This window comes from Coenobita brevimanus, chromosome 4 (assembly GCF_032717465.1).
Source record: "Coenobita brevimanus isolate Jiangsu-jjx chromosome 4, ASM3271746v2, whole genome shotgun sequence".
NCBI lineage: Eukaryota > Metazoa > Arthropoda > Malacostraca > Decapoda > Coenobitidae > Coenobita > Coenobita brevimanus.
Window position 1 is genome coordinate 36,375,623 of NC_136957.1, and position 20,123 is coordinate 36,395,745.

The following is a 20,123-nucleotide window of genomic DNA, read 5'->3' on the forward strand; positions in this document are numbered from 1 at the left end:
ATGACTTTGCACAATTAACTGCATTCTCCCATGCCCTAGTGTAACTAACTCTGTTCTTCTATGTCCTTAACAACTAACTCCTCTTTACATTCTGACTCCATTTTCCCAACCTTCCCATACGTACCATATCTTTGCCCTTCTATGCTCTCATACAACAAACCCCATTTCCTGAGCCTTCCCACAGGTTACTCTGCCCTTTTATGCCCTCGTACAACAAACCCCATTCTCCTAATGTCACACACAACTAACCCCGGTGTGTTTTGAGGTGAGTGCGCAGGTTGCCCCGAGTGCTATATGTTCGGTGGCATCCTTGGTATGTGCATATAAGGCGGCGCTTGGTGGTGGTGTTGGTGGCAGGGTCGGTGGCACGTAAAGTCAAGGTGGCATGGCTTGGCTGCTCTGGCATCTGCAGCCCTGACTCACCCGGGTGTATGTGCATCGTTACCTCGTTCTCACGGATTGTGTGTTGAATGTACCTGCAAAGAATACACTGGTTAACTGGCCATCATCCATCATTACTTTACTTTCAATGGAACGAGTACTGTTCACTCATTAACTGGCTACCTATCATCACCATCATACCAGTACCTGCAAAGCACAGGCAAGTTAAATGGCTACCATCTATCCTTGACTTTATTTCACCTGGGAAGAACACACAGGTTAACTGGCTATCATCTATCATTACCTTGTTTTGCCTGGAATGAATGCTATGCCAGGGTCAACTGGCTATCATCTATTATTTTAAATGGGAAAAATACCATACCTTGATTAATTACTGGTGTCATCTACTGTTTTATCAGGAAAGAGTACTGTTCACTGGTTAACTGACTATCACCAATCATTATATCATTCTCACTGCCCATGTACCTGATGTACCAATAAAGATTACACTTTTTTCTGAATACTTCTAATACAGTTATTATTATCATCATCATCATCATCATCATCATTACCATCACCATGACCTTCTTAGGGGATGGGGAGAGGGTAAAAAAAAATAATAATAATAATAAAATAAAAAACAAAAGGTAAAAATGTGGGATGCCTACTAACTACAAGAGTACATTGGGAGAAGTACACTGGTTTAATGGCAATTTAAAACAAACAAGTAACCAAAAAATATGAATCACTACAGATAAAGTACCATTATCCTTGTCATCATATTAACTCTATTACTGTTATTTATGAGACATGTTATGTGCTGGAGGCGGGGCTGGAGCTAGCTCTCTGGCTAGAGTGAGGAGTGGTTGGAAGAAGTTCAGGGAGCTGTTGTCTCTCCTGACACTGAGAGGGCTCTTCCTAAGTGCTAAGGGATCTTTGTATGTGGCATGTGTTAGAAATGTAATGCTATATGGCAGTGTGGGCTGGGCAGTAAAGGAAGAGGATATTCACAGGCTCAAACGTACAGAAATGGCAATGATTAGGTGGACGTGCAGCCTGAATGAGGAGAGGTAGATTGAGATAGTTTGGGCATGTGGACAGGATGGAGGATGATAATTGGGTGCAGAAGGTGAGAAGTGTTAATGCTGGGGTTAAGGCTGCAAGAGGTACACCAGAAGAGACCTGAGAGTTATTGAGTGTGACCTCAGGAATAAGGCACTAAACAGGGAAGCTGCCAGAGATCAAGCAGCAGGGAAAGCCACTATTAGGTGACCAAGGCTGACACATGCAAGCATGATGGAGCCTTCAATAACTAAACGAAACAAAACTGTACTGAAAAATGGGATTACAATACTATGATTCAGACAAAGTAAGCACGAAGTAGGACAGTTAGCAAACATGTGTCCTGTGATATGCACCATATAGGCCTACACATCAATTCACTCATCATTCAAACCTATACATTTCACCGCACCACCCCAAGCATTAAAAAAAAAAAAAAAAAAAAAAGTTGCCTTCATGTGGTGGCACCATTATAACTGGAAGGCTCCACTGTCCAGTTTTACTAATGTCCCTCCCCATCATCCAAAAGGAGGATCTATCTATCTATCTATTGCCAGATGCCTCAATCCCATTTGGGGTGGCCACAAACAAATCGCCTCCACGTCACCCTGTCCCCCGCCATTGCACTGTCCTGCTCCCAACTCACACTCCCATCTCTCATATACCTCTCCACCCCATCCCTCCATCTCATCCTCGGCCTCCCCCTCCCTCTTCCCCCCTCCACCTCACTCACATACACTCTCTTCGTCAGTCTTTCACCCTCCATCCTCTCCACATGGCCAAACCACCTCATGGGATGCAAAAATGTAACTTCAGTCCACTGGGTTCACATTCAGATGAAGCTGAAGTCACCACAACTACGACATACCAGTAACTGCTACATTATTAGGCACTCAGGGCAAGAATGGAGTTTTGTGCCAAATTTAAAAAACACAAAACATAATTAGTCTTCTTTATTGACACAGAATGTTCATTTTGATTTTGCTGAAAAAGGTACGCTTTTCTCTTTCAAACATCTCAGAAATTTATTTTTCAAGAAATTATAAAATGTTAAATAAAAGAAAAAAAATTTTAACCTTTCCATCTGTGAATGACCAAAACATCATTTGCTTTCAGTGCATCAGCATGAGGTTTTGACTGAAATGCAACTTCTACCTATCTAGCTATCTATAGCCAGACGCCATATATCCATAAGGGGTGGACATTTGACTTTGAGTTAGTTGTTTTACAGGGAGGGGCACTAACCCTCCACCAACCCACTTGTCGACATGTAAAGAATACAAATGGATTGGTTATATGGTTGCCACCCAGCACTGTAAATGGTAAAGCCCCAAATTATATTTTTCCTGTATTCACTTTGTGTCTAGAGTGAATAAAACTCGAAAAACTGCCAGTTAGTATTAAGTTATAAGACTTTCAGTGTGGACAAAAAAAAAAAAAAGTGTGTGTGTGAGTTTGGGGGGGGGAGAGAGAGGTTTGTACTATTCAAAAGCAGAAGAACTGCATCACATTTCATCATAATCCTGAAGCTCCAGCACAGAAAAAATATCCATGATAGTAATTCAAGTCCTGAGATATTAGAAATGAAAAGGATTTTTTTTTATAGCTAAAAATAAGTATTTCTATACAAATAATACCTACAGTATAAAAGTTTGTAACTGTCGCAGTTTGAAAGTAGAATGATTAACCTTTCCAGCAAGACAGGAATGAATCATTTACATCAATTAACTACCGAGCTATGGGTGTTAAGTAGGGAAATCTAAAGTCGCTTTTTCTCACTGGTGAATGTTGGGGCTTCTAATATTTCCCTGCTTCTAAGATGGTTTCAGAACTGATGATTCGTTGTAGAAAAACTTGCATGTACCTCAAGGTGATGGTCAAACATCTTACCATGAGCAATGGTTGTTTCTTCATGTGGGGTGAGGGAGGGGAGATTCTGGCCAAACTCAGAATCTCCCTCCCCAAAGCAAAAACTAGCTAAACTTCGTACTGCTTTTGGCCCAACTTCCATTGCCTCAGTGGGATCCTATCAATACTAACATACAAATAAAGAGCCAAAAAAGTGATATCCATACAAAAATACAGGTTTGGCCCTATGTGGTACCGGTACAAAACCCCTTCTTGCTATGGGCTTCTCATGAATTCCCCCCAAAATATTAACATTATCAGAAAAAAGAAAACTGTCACATTAGGTTAGATTACGTTATCAATACTATAATGTGTTATCATTAAAATTTCTCTTATCTGCCCATGTTATCATGTCCCCAGACATCTGAATGCTCTATGATGCTTCATCATTCAAACCTTCACCCTCAATATACAGTGCAGGTAAACATACGAATACCAAATACCAATACTGTACAGCTAGTATCATACCTGTACGCTTAATGTCAAACAAGGAATTGTGTTCTGCCAAAACTTAGAATTGCAGAGAAGCATTTACAGGAAAACACCAGCTGCATGACAAGCAAAGTCTCAGGACCTTGGATACAAATTTGTTGCTATGACAACAAAAGGCAGGGTTAAAAGAAAATAGGTACCATGCATGCCTGCAGATAGGTTGCCAATATGCAGTTGTGTATGTATGTCTCCGGTGTAAATGCTTTCCAGAAATAAATACATGGACCAGAAGTGCTTTTTGCAGTCATGCAAAATAACATACGGCAAGAATGTGGAGAGAACAAAAAATGAGAAATGACTAGGAAAGTGTATGTGAGTAAGGTGGGAGGGGGAAGGAGAGGGAGACTTAGGATATGATATGGCAGTGGGTTGGAGTGGAGATTTCTGAGGGGAGTGTGAGTTGGAGAGAAGGCAACCTGATGCCAAAGGGCAACGAGACATGGAGGGCATTTGTGGCCACTGCTTCTAGGATTAAGGCACCTGGCTAGAGACAGAAATACAGAGAGGAATCTGAAGTGGATATATCAGTACACAGTGGAAATTATGGTGCAAAATGAAGACACAGGAATGGTAGTCCTTATTTAGGCCAGTGATATGCTCCACACTACTCACATTCTATACTGGGGGTCTCAGGTAAATCAGTAATACAAGCAGCAATGGAACTTTGGTGCACAATACTTCTGTAAATTACTGTTGATTTGTAGCAAAACAAAACATACAAATTGACAACTTTAATAAGGACTAACTGTATTATGGAAGACAGGAAGCTGAATGTAAAAACAGACACACACACACACAAACACACACACACACACACACACACAAAGATACACACATATTCATATCTCAATCAACTGGATATCAATACAACTGGGTTACTCCCAAGCCACAACAGTGACAAAGGTACTTCACCAACACGTGCTGTCTACATTAACTTCTTGCTGTCTGGTATTCATGCAAGAGTCTTCATCACATTCCAAATCCATCATATACAATAATCTTTGGATACCTGCTTGGGTATTTATCAAAAGATTTCTCATCCAACATCTAAATTCAAATAATCTTGGACACTACATGTAGAAGGTAGTCCAATTCACTATCATATGTGCTCCAGATTATTATACTTGTAATTTCACAAGGAACACCAATACAGCATATACCGGTACAGACAATGATTTAAGTGATGATGCTCCTAATTCAATTAACACATGTAATAATGCAAAATTACTGTATTTCTTTTAACTTACCAGGCTTTACATTTTCAAAATAATTTTTCAAACTACATTCAATGAGCCTTTACTACAATACATAATCCATGACACACAGGTCACACATACAAGAAGATCAGTTTCATACAACAATCCTCGAGCTGTTCAGCAGCACAGGGGCCTGGACTAGGCTAACCCAATGAAGTCCAAACATCTTCAGGGGCATTACAAGCGAAATCCCCAAAAAGCCACATAGATTTCAACCTTTATGGGTCACATATGACTGGATTACCTTAACCCACTAGACCACTGGGTGTCTATTTGTAAGCTTATTATCTAACTTAGTGAATGATTAAAAACAGACCTCAGGTCACATACACAGGCAAAGCTGTTTCCTTTACCTTTTTAAAGAATTTTAAATCAGGGAAATACAATTGCCAAAACCATATTGTAAAGTAACCACAACACCACACAACAGGAAGCTACTGCCACCCACACTATCTGACAACTGGAGACATACAGTGGTGGTGTTGCCGGGTGGATGAGCTACTGACAACATTATCAGCCGTCATGTCCCCTTATCCTGCACTATCAACTAATTTAAGTACCTGATTACCAATGGTGGCCTACCAGTCAATATTCTCATCACCTGCTAATAGCCTATTTGATCCAAGGGCAAAATTTTTTCCGTTATTCTCACAATTACATGACAATTTTATTAAACTTTGTGGGGATATCTAACAGGGAACGGATTAATGAAAGAAAGCAATAACTGTTGCCGCTTGAAAAGTCTACCCTAATATGCATAAAACTGTCAAATAGCAAGAGCTAAATTGTACACAAAATACACCACCAGACTGAAGGTGTCAATATGAATCTGGGGTAATTGCAACCAAGAGTTACTGTATGGAAATGGTAACACACAGTCTAACATTAACTCTTGCAAGGTGCTATCTGGAACATCAAACGGTAGGTCACCAGCCTCTGCCCCTGGTAATTACATGTTTCAAATACTGTACATCAAGGTCCCCTCTCAGGAATTTGAATTATAACCAGCATGCCTGAATGTCACCACAACTACATTACTGCCTAAGTCCATTATGCCCAAAATGCCTGACTGTCACCTCAGCTACTGCCTCAGATCACTATACCGACAGCCTATCTGTCTACTGATCTATAGCTAGATACCTTGATCTTGGAAGAAGTGGCTATGAATAAATTACCTCCATGATGTCCTGTCTTCTGTCATAAGGCAACCTTCCCTCCAACTCACACCACCCACACTTATATACCTCTCCACTCCATCTTCAGTCTCCTTCTCCCCCTCTCATCTTCCACCTCTCAGGGTACTTCTCATAACACTATACCAACAGCCACTAAATTATCAACTCTCACTCTCTCAGGCATTGTTGCATCTCTGCCTTATCTATTAGGTCATCACAGAACACATACTCAGTGACATAGATATCAGACTCTATTGCAGTACATCAGTTCTAGGTCTTACAAATTAACATAAGACAGATCTACATACTGTATACCCCAACAGCCTGCAACAGCTGTGATAATAAGGGTACTTATACAACACTGGCACAATTAACCCACTTTGTGTACTGTCAAGAGAGGTGACACGCTTTAATGGAAAGTTATTGAAATGAAAAATTTTCAGCTTATTTCAAACTGTAGTGCGTAATGCACCCTCATCTGTGTGAGGCTAAAACCCATCTCCTCACAGCATGTCTAAAAGATGTGTGGCTGTCACGTAAGTATAGTGGCTTTCCTTTCAGATCTACACACCCCAAACAATTGCAATGTGCTTGGTAGTGAACCTGATGTGCAAAAAGAGGTCAGGGGGTGTCGATATACAAGTGTTTAACTTCACTACCAACCACACTGCAACAGGTCCAGTGTGTGAATATGATAGGAAAAACATAATTACATGACAACCATACTTCTTTCAGACCTGCAGTGGTGAGGTGGCTTCATGCCCCACACGGATGAGGGCTGCTTTACAGTAATTTGTTATTCACACTGCCGATAATATAAATACATTTGACCCAGTGTGTGTGTGTGTGTGTGTGTGTGTGTGTGTGTGTGTGTGTGTGTGTGTGTGTGTGTGTGTGTGTGTGTGTGTGTGTGTGTAATTCACCGGGTTGGTCAGGATCACTTGATGGTCATGATCGTCAGCTTTTACCCTCCCAGAAGGGAGCTTAGAGCTCATACAGTCCGATCTAAGGGCAAGGCTGTGACCTTTCACACATGCACACACCCATCCCCTTGCTCAAGGGGGACAGTAGCCTCCCACTTCGTCAGTGAAACTTTTTCACTACCTAAGTGAGGCGTGAACTCCTGTCTACCAGATGGCAAGCGAGAACGATACCACTGAGCCAGCGAGAGGTGTGCATGTGCACACACACACACACACACACACACACACACACACACACACACACACACACACACACACACACACACACACACACACACACACACACACACACACACACAATGGGTCAAATTCGTGCTGGCTAAGGAAGCTCCCAAGTAAATCTTCCTTACCAGTTTATCTTTGCATATGGCACTTACAAATTCTCTTGTGTCATTTATGCTATCCAAGTTGTTATTAAAAAGACATAAACAACATTCAAGACAGGAGGCATTTGTGGCACACACTATCTTCTTGTGTTATTTACAAGGGCTAAAATGGCATTCAAAATACATGCACAACATACAGGACAGCAGGCATTTACAATACATTATTCCCATGTTATATATTTATCCAATTTTAGGTGGTGTTAAAATAACATAAATGACATAAAAACATCAGGCATTTTTGGTATATATCCTCGTGATATCTATCCAAATTAAGTTACTACTGAAAAGACACAAATGAGTGAATGACCAACGACAGCTGGCGTTTTTGGCATACACTGTATTATCTTTTGTTATTCAGTCTAAGCTGGAAGGACAAATGATAAACAAAAGAGTAATATGGAGCAGTAAACAAATAAACTGCTAAGGTACAGGTGCTAAGTCTCCTCACAGACCCATGAGAGGGCATACAAGTTACAGTACATTGGAAGCCTTGGCATCATCCTGTCCCTGCTGACTTGACTGCCACCATACCACTACTGGCACCTGACTCACTCTGGCACCACCCCTGGCTCTCTCTGTCTGTCTGTCTGTCTGTCTCTCTCTCTCTCTCTCTCTCTCTCTCTCTCTCTCTCTCTCTCTCTCTCTCCCTCCATATCTCCCACTCACTTTTCTCTCTCCATCTCTTTTCCTCTGTCATTTAATCTCTCCCATTACCTCCCCTCTCTCTTATTTCCACTTCCCTATATCAACTCCCACTCCCTTCATTTAACTTTTCCTCCCTTTCTCTCCCATCCCCTTCTTCATTATCAAATTCATTGCATATATTTCCTTCTCTCCCAACTCTCTTCACTTAAATTTTAATCTCCACTTCTCTCTCTACATGGCTTGCCTCCTTTCTATCTTATCATTTATCTGTGTCTGCATTTTTTGGCCATTCCCCTATCTCATACCATCTTACTCTCTTCACCCCACCTCTCAGCCTCCCAAACTTCCCTTCCTTTCTTCCCCCTACTTGTATCCAATTGCCTCCCCTCCCTCCTTCCCCTCTCCTCTTCTCCCCTCTCTGCGCCTTCATTCCTTCCCTTCCCTTCATCCTCCAACCTGTCCCATACATTCTTGTCTCCCTTCCTCCCCTCCCTAACCACACATTCCCTTGTTCTTTCCTCTCCTCCTCCTCCTCTCCAGTCTCCCCTTTCCTCCCTTCTATCTTCCTCATCTTCATTCTCTCTTTCCCTCCTCTTTTTCCTCCTCCTCCTTTTCTTCACCTTTCCTCACTTCCATTGTCCTCCTCTCGCCCTCCTCCTCCCCTACTATCCCCTCTCCCCTTCCCTACTCTCTTCAAACTTTACATCTTTCCATTCTTTTCCCTCATCCTCCCCCAACCTCCTCCCTCCCATTCAGCCCATATCCAATCCCATCCTGACCCATTCTGTTTTGTTTCATCCTATCCCATGCTTGACTCCTTTCCCCTCTTCCCATCCTTCCTCATATTAACCACCCTCCATCATTCCCCTCTTTCTAGTATCTCCCCTTTCCTGCTCCTCCTAGTTATTCACATTTCCTTCTAGTTTCCTCCTCTCCTCCCACTATCTTCTCCTTTCTCCTCTTACCTCCATCCTCCTCCTCTATTTCTCTTCCCTCCTGATATCTCCCCTTACTTTCAGCTGCCTTCCCCTTCACCTCTATCAGCTTCCCATACCTCTCATTACCTTCCCTACTCTCCTCCCTGCAACCCCCTGTTTTCTCTATGCTTCTCCTCCATTCCCCTCCCTTCTCCTCTCCCAGCCTTCTTCCTCCCTCATCTCCCACTTAGGCCTATTCTCTTTCCCTCTACCCTACTCTATTCCCTTCCCTATCCTCTCTCCTAAACTTCCCTCGCCTCCCTCTCTTCAGGTCTCCTCCTTCCCCTCCTTTCTGTCTCCTTCCTTATCCCTCCACTCCTCTCATTACTCCACTTCCCTCTCCCCTTCTGTGGGTATACCCCCACTCTCCTCCTTACCCTTTGTTTCCCTACCTTCCTGCCCCCCCCTTACCCCTCCCTCCCTCCTAAGTATCTCCCCTTTCTTCTACCCTCCTTCCTCTCCTCCCCACTTCCCCTCCACTCCCTCCTTCTTAATATCTACCCTTTCCTCTTACCTCCTCCTCCATTCCACTCTCCTGCCTTCCCCTCATCTCCTCCCTGTATGTACCCTCCAACTTCCCCTCCACCCTCCTCCCTTACCATTATCTCCCCTATACTCTCCCCTCCTCCTTTCCTTCCCTTCCCCTTCCCTTTCTCCCCTCTTTCCCCTCCTCCTTTCCTTTCCTTCCCCTCCCCTCCCCTTTCTCCCTTCTTTCCTCTCCTCCTTCCCATCCCTTCCTTCTACCCTCCTCCTTCCAACTCTCACCCATTTTCCTCCCCTCTCAGTACCTCCCCTATACTCTACCTTCCTTCCGTTTCCCTCCCCTCCTAGTATCACCCTTCCCTTCCCTACTGCCCCTCTACTGGCACTCTGCCCATCTACCCAACCTTGGTATCTAAGCAATGTGCCTGCCCTATCCACATACACCAGATCTTTCATATTAACATCAAGCACAATCAAACTACCGTACATCTATCTATCTACAGCAATTTATCTTTGAAGAGGATGACACAAACTGTCAAAAATAATATTATATATATATATATATATATATATATATATATATATATATATATATATATATATATATATATATATATATATATATAAGAAGAATGAAAAATGTAACACTGAGTTTCATTTCCTGTTCCAATGACCATGACAGTAAGTAAACAAGACTGAGAAGAACCTCACATGATTATTTCATTTCAGTGTTCTAACACATAGTAAGTCCTTATCTTAATTTGCTTTTTTTTTACATGGAGTTTGCTATCAAATTCAAAACAAAGAAAAACAGGAAAAAAATGGGGGAGGGGAGGAAGACAGAACATTGCCCATTACAGATTCACTGCCACCAAAGATGCTAAGCAGCCATTTTCCACAGGTCACAGCATCAGCGGTATAGTATGGTAAAACTAATGACATACTGGAACACATCCCCAACCTATCAGCACTGCCACTACTCATATTATCTTCTAATTTCATCAACTGGTGTGTGTGTGTGTGTGTGTGTGTGTGTGTGTGTGTGTGTGTGTTAATGTCCTTGGTGACTTTTTCAAATAAATGCAAAACAAAGGAAGGCAAAGAAGTTCAACATCTCCCAAAACCTAACTGTCCTTAAAAAATATGGCACTATACTGTTGTGGTGGAGAACAAGATAAGAGCAATTCAGAAAATAATCTTGAAAGTCGAGAGAAATGATAATCCAGCAGTTATGAAACATAAGAACACAATGCAAGCCATAACCTTGAAAACAGCAAGCAAGGCAAAAAGTCCAGTGACCTTTTTGTATATTCTGGTAAAGTGTTAACCTAGGCTTCTGTGCATATGCAAGCCATGTATGTGGGTCCCTTTCACTCATACTGTAAATCTAATGCATTCACCAAATCTCCAACCTGATCTCAACTTGCCTAATAAAATCCCTCACTGACCCCAACATGCCTAAATTATAATTCTTTAAGAGCACAGTACCAGTACATATATTACAAGTAAAGTAATGATGAGGTAAAGAAGGATGGGAAATAAGTATTACAGATATGCTTTGTAAGGGCATACCATAGCTACAAAAGTAAAACAGACTTAAAACAGCGACATTAAAGAGGTTTAAACCAAATAATATGGGAAATAACTACTACATATACCGGTATGCTTCCTAGGGGCACAGCCTACTATACAGAGGTACTGGGTAATGTAGATACAGGACAGTGACATTGAGATTTCAAGCAATTTGTAAGTAGGAAACATGTGTGGAACTGTGCACTTGGCATACTTCTCCTCCCATAAAGTGTTTCTGATATAGCTTAGAGCCATCGTGCACTAAGAATCCGTGCATTCTGGGCCTGTGCATACAAAGTGGTCACTGCAGGACATTTGTAATAACTGAAGATGTAAATTAACTAATGTCTACAACAATATGTACCGTGCACAGTCATAAGTCAGTACTGGTAGTTCCCATTTTAAGTAAGGGATGTATTTCAGAACATTTTAGCTTTTCTAATATGACTGATGCTATACTCTGTGGGAAACCAAGAAATAAATTTTATAGGCAGCAATGAATCTGTAACAAGAAACTGTCTATACATTACAGAACTGTGTACTTACTCAATGTAGTAGCTACTGCCTATAGGTGACTTAACACTGAGTTTCTAGCATAATCATTTCCTGTAACCCACGAAACCATTTACTGTATGTCACTGGGTGGTACCAGTAATCATATAACCAATTAACAGGGTTATGCAAAACCTGCTACAGTGCCCCGACGGTGATTGATTGCCTGAGGTCAATGGGCCTGCTCAGCCAGCCAGTCCGGGGTTACTCAACAACATAAATTCCAATGGCATACTTTTAATTTTATTCTTGTTACCCCCAATAATGTCTTTCAGTTGGGGAAAGACTTTTCAAACTGGATGCTTTAGATATATACAGTATACAATTCATCAACCCCATTCACAGCTTAAGGACTCTCCTACCCAAAGTAAAATAATATGGAAAAAAAAAAGGGGGGGGGGGGACTGAAGGGATTAATAGCTACAAGTCAGATAAAATACAACTTAAAAAAAGGTAGCTATGCAACTTTACGTAGGAAAGTAGCATTATAAAGGTTACCACATCTCACTTGGCCTACCATACAACTGCAAACTGATTGATGTATATAGCCTACCATATGGTAGTTATTGATTTTCTTCACTGTGGGGTTTACTTACATTACTAATACTGTATATACTGGTATATTTTGTTAACATTGACCAACAGTGTAAAAAGAGGTCTAGGTTTTGATATTCTTCTTCCTTTAACACTTGCTTCTTAGGTTCATCAAAATGCTTGTCTGTGGAGCAAGGGAGAGCTTAAACTCAGAAACCAATGATTTGCAATTAATTTCAAGGTCAAATGATTTCAAAACACACAAAGAAACATAAGGGAAAATATTTCATTTCCACACTCTGCTCTTAATGTAAATTACAATTATACTATGAGTAACTGCAGGAGGCTTTTGCTTAAGTATGGGACTGCTGACTCCACCACCCAGCATGTGTTGCAAGCAGCCTTGTAGATCCTATACCAAAACCACAAGGAGGCAAAGGGAGTATGGTATACCTAAGGATTCCATTTTCTCTGATTCAAACCCTTAAGAAGTAAACATCATCATTCCAGATCTTTCCACACCTTGACAACCTGGGACTCTGAGCTGGGTTGATGGTATTGGTGTACAGATATTGTTTTCAGACAATACAATAAAGAAAACTAAGTAACAATGCTGGTTGTCAAGCTTAACCTAAACAGATAACTTAGTGAAACTGGCAATTCAATCCCTCAACCACTTTTGCCTTACAATCTAACTTAGGTATGAATAAGAGAAAATGATAATACTGAATATGATGGGATTCACAGCTGTATTAAAATGCCAATGATGTCTTTACCCTGCACTCTCCTCCTGGTATGTCCTGGGGGCATCCTATGTCCCAACTATTTAGCTTTATCAGGGTATGACTAAACAGGAAAGAAATGACATGGCTGAATTTGATGCCCTTCACCATGTCACTGACGTCTTTATCCTGCACTGCCTTGATGTGCCCCGTGATGGTTCCCTAAGGGTGCTTGTTTTCGTCATTTGGTTTATCAACATAAGCCTAAACGGGAAAGAAATGATAAGGCTGAAACTGTTGACCTTCACATTCGTACTAACGTTACTGAAGGTCTTACCCTGCATTCTCGTCCTGGTGTTGTCTGCGGTGGTCCCCTGGCGTGTCCTGTCGTGCCTTGCGGTGATCTGGCGTGTCCTGGGGGCGTTGTCTGCCCTGGGTGCCAGTGACAGGCGAAGCAGAGGAGGCACCAGCACCTCCCACCACCACCATGGGCACAAGACGAGGCACGGTTTTATATACACCTTCCATTTTCTCCTCCTGCTTCACCAACCCCAGGAAATCACCGCACGAGCTGTACTTTACCACCACTTTGCTCTTGGAGTTTTGGGCCATGCCGTTGTGCAAAACGGAAGTGCAATTTTCTGTTCTGGTTGCCGTGGTTGTCCAGACTCCCGGCCATCACAACAACAGACGTATTCAACTTCTTACGAAGTACGGAAAATTGTTGTACATCTGGCGAAGTTGTCCTGTTTGGTTTATCCAGAATATTCTCTCTTTCCTGCAAAACCAGAGACACCTTTTCAAAATATTTCGTGTGTATAAGCATCTACATTTCTTAAAATCTTAATAGGATTGTAATTCATACTGCTACATCACCAATTCAAACATGATCATCTCTCATCATTGGCAACATTTGGTGCAATTTAAAATACATACTTTTGAGTCCAATTTCCAAACTGATTTCAATGCAAATAAAGAATGACAATCACGTTCTAATATACATACAGAAAAACACAATAACCTTCGAACTTGTTATCGAATACGTTGATACTTATCGTGCATCTGGCTTCCTTTATCTGCGCAAATTATGGAAATACCGATGTATATTTTATCAGCTCATTATTTTCCCTGCCAGTTATTTGTGAAATTTGTTTCGCCTACATGCAACAGAAAACACTTAAACAGGTCTCTTTATTCACTTCGAAATCCATAAATTGCATTCGAAAGATGGTATGATGTAGTATGGAAGTATTTGTACAGTGAAGGCTGCAAACGTTAATATAATAATCGCAATTCGCACACAGACAAAGGTGAAAATTAACACCCATTGTCAGTGATTCATAACAATAATTGAGTGAGAAACCGGTCGTAAAATATTAGCAATTTTTATAGACAGCCAATCGGCCGGTCGTAAAATATTGGCAATTTCTTAACTATCTCAGCCAATCGGGGTATGGGTAGCCTATACTTTATTCACAATGCAAATTATAATAGAGCCTCCCATTAACCTTCGTTCAGCCTAGTGTAAAAGTAAAGGTGGGAGCAAACGCCATGAGGCGCTTAGCCGCGGTGCTCATATACTTTATTCACAATGCAAATTATAATAGAGCCTCCCATTAACCTTCGTTCAGCCTAGTGTAAAAGTAAAGGTGGGAGCAAACGCCATGAGGCGCTTAGCCGCGGTGCTCATTTCCGTAACATAGGCCCTTGAGCCTGTGGCGTTTGTTTGTTTTTTTCACTCGGCATCCTGGGATACAAGGCCACTGAATCATCCAGATCACCATAGTCACCTCCCTTAGGTACTCATTTTACCTACCAACCCACAAACGGGGAATGGACACCTGCAGGTGTCAGCTGACACCAGCGGCCCGAACCAAGATTCTAGTCCCGACAATAATACGGCGGCTTCGCATGCAGAGACACTAACCATTCAACCACCGATGCAGAAAACACGGCTAACCTCTTACAATTACTTTTGTCCATGTCTGGCCGTAATTCACTGTCGTACCTGGACGGAAGTTACTGAAATGTACCAAGGGTAAATAGTGAAACCCATGTAAAAAAAAAAAAAAAAAAAAATCTACACTGAAAGCAGAAAGCAAGTTAGAGAGGATACTGGAAGTGTATAGATCTTTCACTTTGACTTGGTTAGATTTTCATCCTTCGAGGGCTTTGTTTCACGTAGCTCAGTGCAGAATAGCACTTCCTCTTGACTAGCATCATATTATAGTGTTAATTTTAGCACTTCTTCCTGACTAGCATATATTAGCATTAATTTACTGTTACGAAGATGACAATGTTAGGGAATCCGAAGAAACACAAGGCGTCGCAAAAGTCTACGCGAGTAAAACACCTCCCTTCCGAAAAACATTAACAAGCGAGGGACGGACAGGGCCGATCCAAGAAATGCAGCGGCATCTAAAAATCTCTGTGGTCACTTTGTTTTCATCTGACAGAGCTGCGTCACTCTCATCACTTCACTAATCAGTCGTAGTGCATGAAATTCGATGAGTCTCCTTGGTTACTAGTCAAAGTCACCTTCCAGTCTGACGAACACCGCTATCAAGTGAGCTACAAGTCATCGTAGTGAAAAGGCACATATCCAAATAAACCCGTTATAGTTAAATAAAATCGCCTGGTAGAAGAGTAATATAGTCTCCTTGGTTACTAGTCAATTCCACCTTCCACTGACGAAAACTGACCATCAACTGAGCTACAAGTCATCGTAGTGAAAAGGCACATAAAGGGGAAGGGGTCAACAATGAAAAAATGAGAGAGAGAGAGAGACAGAGACAGACAGACAGACAGAGACAGACAGACAGACAGAGAACATAGAGGGGAAGGGGTCGTAATGAAGAAATGAGAGAGAGAGAGAGAGAGAGAGAGAGAGAGAGAGAGAGAGAGAGAGAGAGAGAGAGACGGGGAAGTCACTTCTCTCTGTCAGACCCGCGATGGTGGTAGTCAGAGATGTCAAAGTGGAGGGGGTAACGTAATTTAGCTTTCATCATATACTTTACTACCAGGGGGTGATGGAAAGGGACGCCTTCGTGTAGTGGTACATACATAACCAGGCGGCTCCACTGCCTGGTTACATAAGCGTCCCTCAACTACCTCAGTCCCCGGAAAGGAGGATGGCGGTATAATAATTTAGCGGTTTTTCTACTTCGTCTACTGCTTTATGTGCTCAAAAATAAAGCGTGAGAAACGAACTACAGACAGACTTGAAGCATGAGTCACAGGTAGGCTATGACACAATGCAAGGGAAGGCGTTATGTATAGGGAATGTCAATATTTTCATTACCTAGCCGACATGTTTGGAGGAATGAATGGTGATACGCTAGACTCAACAGAATACGGAAATGAGAAGCCTGAGCAAGTCTTTGAACATTTACCTTTGTAGTTCTGTTATATAAAGCTCCAAAATACACATATATGCTGGAAGTTATATAAAAAAGTTGATATATATGGAAGAGACGGGTAAATTGAAGAGATGGTTGCAGTTAGTGTACATGTCGCAGAGGCCATATTTAAACACAGAGGGTGATTCAAAAAACGAAAAAGGATGCAGGGGAAAAATGCGAAAGGCTTGATGCGAATGCAATGGTAGCTGGCAGTATTTTTTTTTTTTTTAATCGATCAACAGAGGAAGAAAACACAAATTAAGTAAAAATAAAATCCATACACCAGATTACAGGTTGAAAGAAGATATAAGATGGTGGTGATTCTCAGTGATTTGCATATAAATTTGAAAATCTACTGGGCACAATTTACGTAATCATCTTCTAGTCTAGTTTGGCCATATGGATAGGATGCAGAGCGAGAGAATGACAAGGAGAGTTCATGTGAGTAAGGTGGAGGGGGGGGGAGGAAGGGGGAAGCCAAGGATGAGATGGAGGGATGGAATGGAGAGGTATATGGGAGAGGGGTGTGTGAGCTGGGAGCGGGGCAGTGAAATGGCGGGGAACAGGGCGACATGGAAGCGATTTATCTGTGGCCACTCCGTACAGGATTAAGGCGTCTGGCAATAGATAGACAGACAGACCTCTATCTTGATCCAGCTCATTTAAATCAATATATTGCTAAACTTCTGCAAGCGTTTATTCATCTGATGTTGCGGCAGAGTTTATAAGGATGTCAAGGACTGTCGCATGTTGTTTTATGAGTCATCAGGAGAGATTATACTGCATGGTGCTCCACAGCGTCTAAAGGTCATCATATACGGCAAAAATGTTCTGTTATGACTGTGGTTGACGTGGTTCTCTCTGACTTACTTGTGAAAGAACATTTAGCAAGAAAACGTAGTAGTGGTGGTGGTGGTGGTACTAGTAGTAGTAGTAATAGTAACTAGTAGTAGTAGTAGTAGTAGTAGCAGTAGCAGCAATACTACTACTACTACTGCCATTACTACCGCTAATACTATTACTACTACCGTTACTACCACTTCAACAACAACAACAATAACAACAACTACTACTACTACTACTACTACTACCATTACTACCACTGCTGCTACTACTGCTATTACCATTACTACCACTCCTACTACTACTACTACTACTGCCATTACTACTATTGCTTCTATTACTACTACTACTACTACTACCATTACTACCATTGCAACTATTACTGCTGCTGCTACTACTACTACTACTACTACTACTACTACTACTACTACCACCACCACTACTACTACTACTACTAATCAGGCTGTCAGGACTATTTTACGCGTCACTAAAAGCAGACGGAGATTTTAGCCATTTATTTTCCTATTCCCCCCAGCTCAGTGCCAGAATAGGACGATACTAGGCGTTGCTGTCTTCCCATGGCACTTCTTCGTGACTGGCACCACATTCTAGTGTTAATCTCTTGTTATAGCCCAGCATTCAAGCTACAGACGTGGTAGTTTCACGGCTATACTCTGTTCACTATAACTTGGCGTACAATTACCGTCCCTAAAGCATGCCTGTTGAGCCGTAGTATGATATTAACACTAAATAACGGCGCTAGTCACGAAGAAGTGCTGTGGAAAGGATGGGGAGCTGTAGTAGGTAGGCCATTGTCATCTGCCACTCAGCTACGTGAAATAGGTTGGGAAAGGACGAAAATTTCCTAAAAGTTAAAGTCAGTGAACCGTTGCTAAAGTGAACGTAATCTATTTTCACATTATTTCGTTCAGCTGAGGGGTTATTTTTCGAATTTCGGACGTTAGATATAGGTACGTATTCTTGTCGGTTAAGGAAGCGCCCTGTAGCACCTCTTCCTTAGCGATTTATTTTTGGTTACGGTTAATTAATATCAAATTGTATGTTACTTAGGCTGAGTATGGTGATAGAATTATTTATATGACACAGAAGAGGAACGTAGGGAGTAATAAGCAAAAATAAATCATCGTCTGAAGTCCTGGGGTATGTACTCCACATTTCACCACACGACCCTTTGACACTACATTCATTAACCCTTTCACATACACAGATCCTGATTAAATTGAATATATATATATATATATATATATATATATATATATATATATATATATGATTAAATTGAATATATATATATATATATATATATTGCATTACCATGGCCCAGTAGACCTACATACCATACACCTCCACATGTCACCACTTCGGCGCTAAACCCGCCGTCCATATTGAATACATGCTTGAGCGGGCGTGTTGATATCTGGTGGTGTAATAATTCAATTGAAGAAAAAAAAGTAATTGGAATAAAGGGATTAAGATGAATGAATCTGTATGGGGACGGCCTACTGAAAGTTGTGTCATCGGACGGAAGGGTTGAAGATAATTAAAATCCGTATCTGGACCATCTTGGAGAATGGACAGATGTGGATAAGGGGAAGCATTTTCATTTATTTACGCCTACTGTTAATTTTCATCCCCGTGGCGTTTTTTAAATATCTAATCAAGAATACCAAAACCGAATTCAGTATAACACCTTTACCCTTTTTTCAAATTTAAATATCGGTATGTGGGAGAAAAATTAAAATTCATTTGTCTACTGTCATTTTCGTTCCCGTGGAGTTTTTGAAATATCTAATCAAGAATATCAGCAGGCAAACCGAATTCAGTATAACACCTTTATCCCTCTTTCAAATTTAAATATCGGCCTGTGGAAGAAAAATGCAAGTAATAAAAGAAATCCATATAACGCAAGTTGTACAAGCTTGCATCCGACATCCTGTATTCTGATAAGTCGGCAGGATGTCCCGTCTTGTCCACCCCAAGTTTCTAAAGCCAGTCTTGTGGGTCTTGGGTGGGACTGTAATCGTGTTTATGTAGTTCTGATGGCTGTTTTGGCGACATTGGCGGAAGTGTGAGACTCGGAGTAGTGAAAGGTAATGGAGCCGACGACCAGGAGAGGCGGGAAGATGGTGGACACTTTCTTGCTCGTGTTTCTGGCGCTCACCTTGGCGGCGGTAGGAGTCAGTCTGCCAGTCGACGATACAAGTAAGAAAAAGTTAACTCAGCCTAATAGGAAAAGGATCGCTGTTAAGAGTTACAAAATAGTTTACCATAGTTGAGTTATGGAAAAAAAAATAAAAGTGCACTACACGAAAAAGCTGTGTTCAAAGAAAAGGTCAACCATAAACAAGGCACATGACCACGTCATACATCGCCCCCAGCGTGCAATATATGGTCAAAAGCCAGTGCTTGTGACCATGTAATGTTTCAGTCATGTTTCAAGCAAAAGCGTATTACGCAGGAGCGTAGCTATGATTTTTATACTGCAGTGGCCACGGGATGGCCAAACCCAGGGGAAATCTGCAAGTATTCCCCCGAAAAACTGTGGTGGTCACTGGGATGGCCAGACATATTTTAAGGGTAGCCAGGGCCATCCTAGCCACCACTCTGGCTACGCCACTGATGTTGATGTTATGTAGACGCCCTGCCAGGAATATTTCGCCCCCAGCTCACACATTTCCTTTACATAACCAACCATTCCCTTGGGGGCCTTCGGCACCCAGCTTTAAGGGT

At 41.6% G+C, this 20,123-nt stretch overlaps 1 protein-coding gene across 1 annotated transcript in view; it reads left to right on the plus strand.

The window, feature by feature from the left end:
- The first annotated feature begins 19,467 nt into the window (after window positions 1-19,467).
- The window catches only part of LOC145396716 (uncharacterized), an 8,148-nt gene continuing 7,492 nt past the window's right edge, over window positions 19,468-20,123 (plus strand). Inside the window, exon 1 of the mRNA XM_080270006.1 lies at window positions 19,468-19,595. Within this exon, the coding sequence (XP_080126132.1) occupies window positions 19,487-19,595 (109 nt within the window). The 5' untranslated portion in view covers window positions 19,468-19,486. The remainder of the gene's footprint in view (window positions 19,596-20,123) is intronic.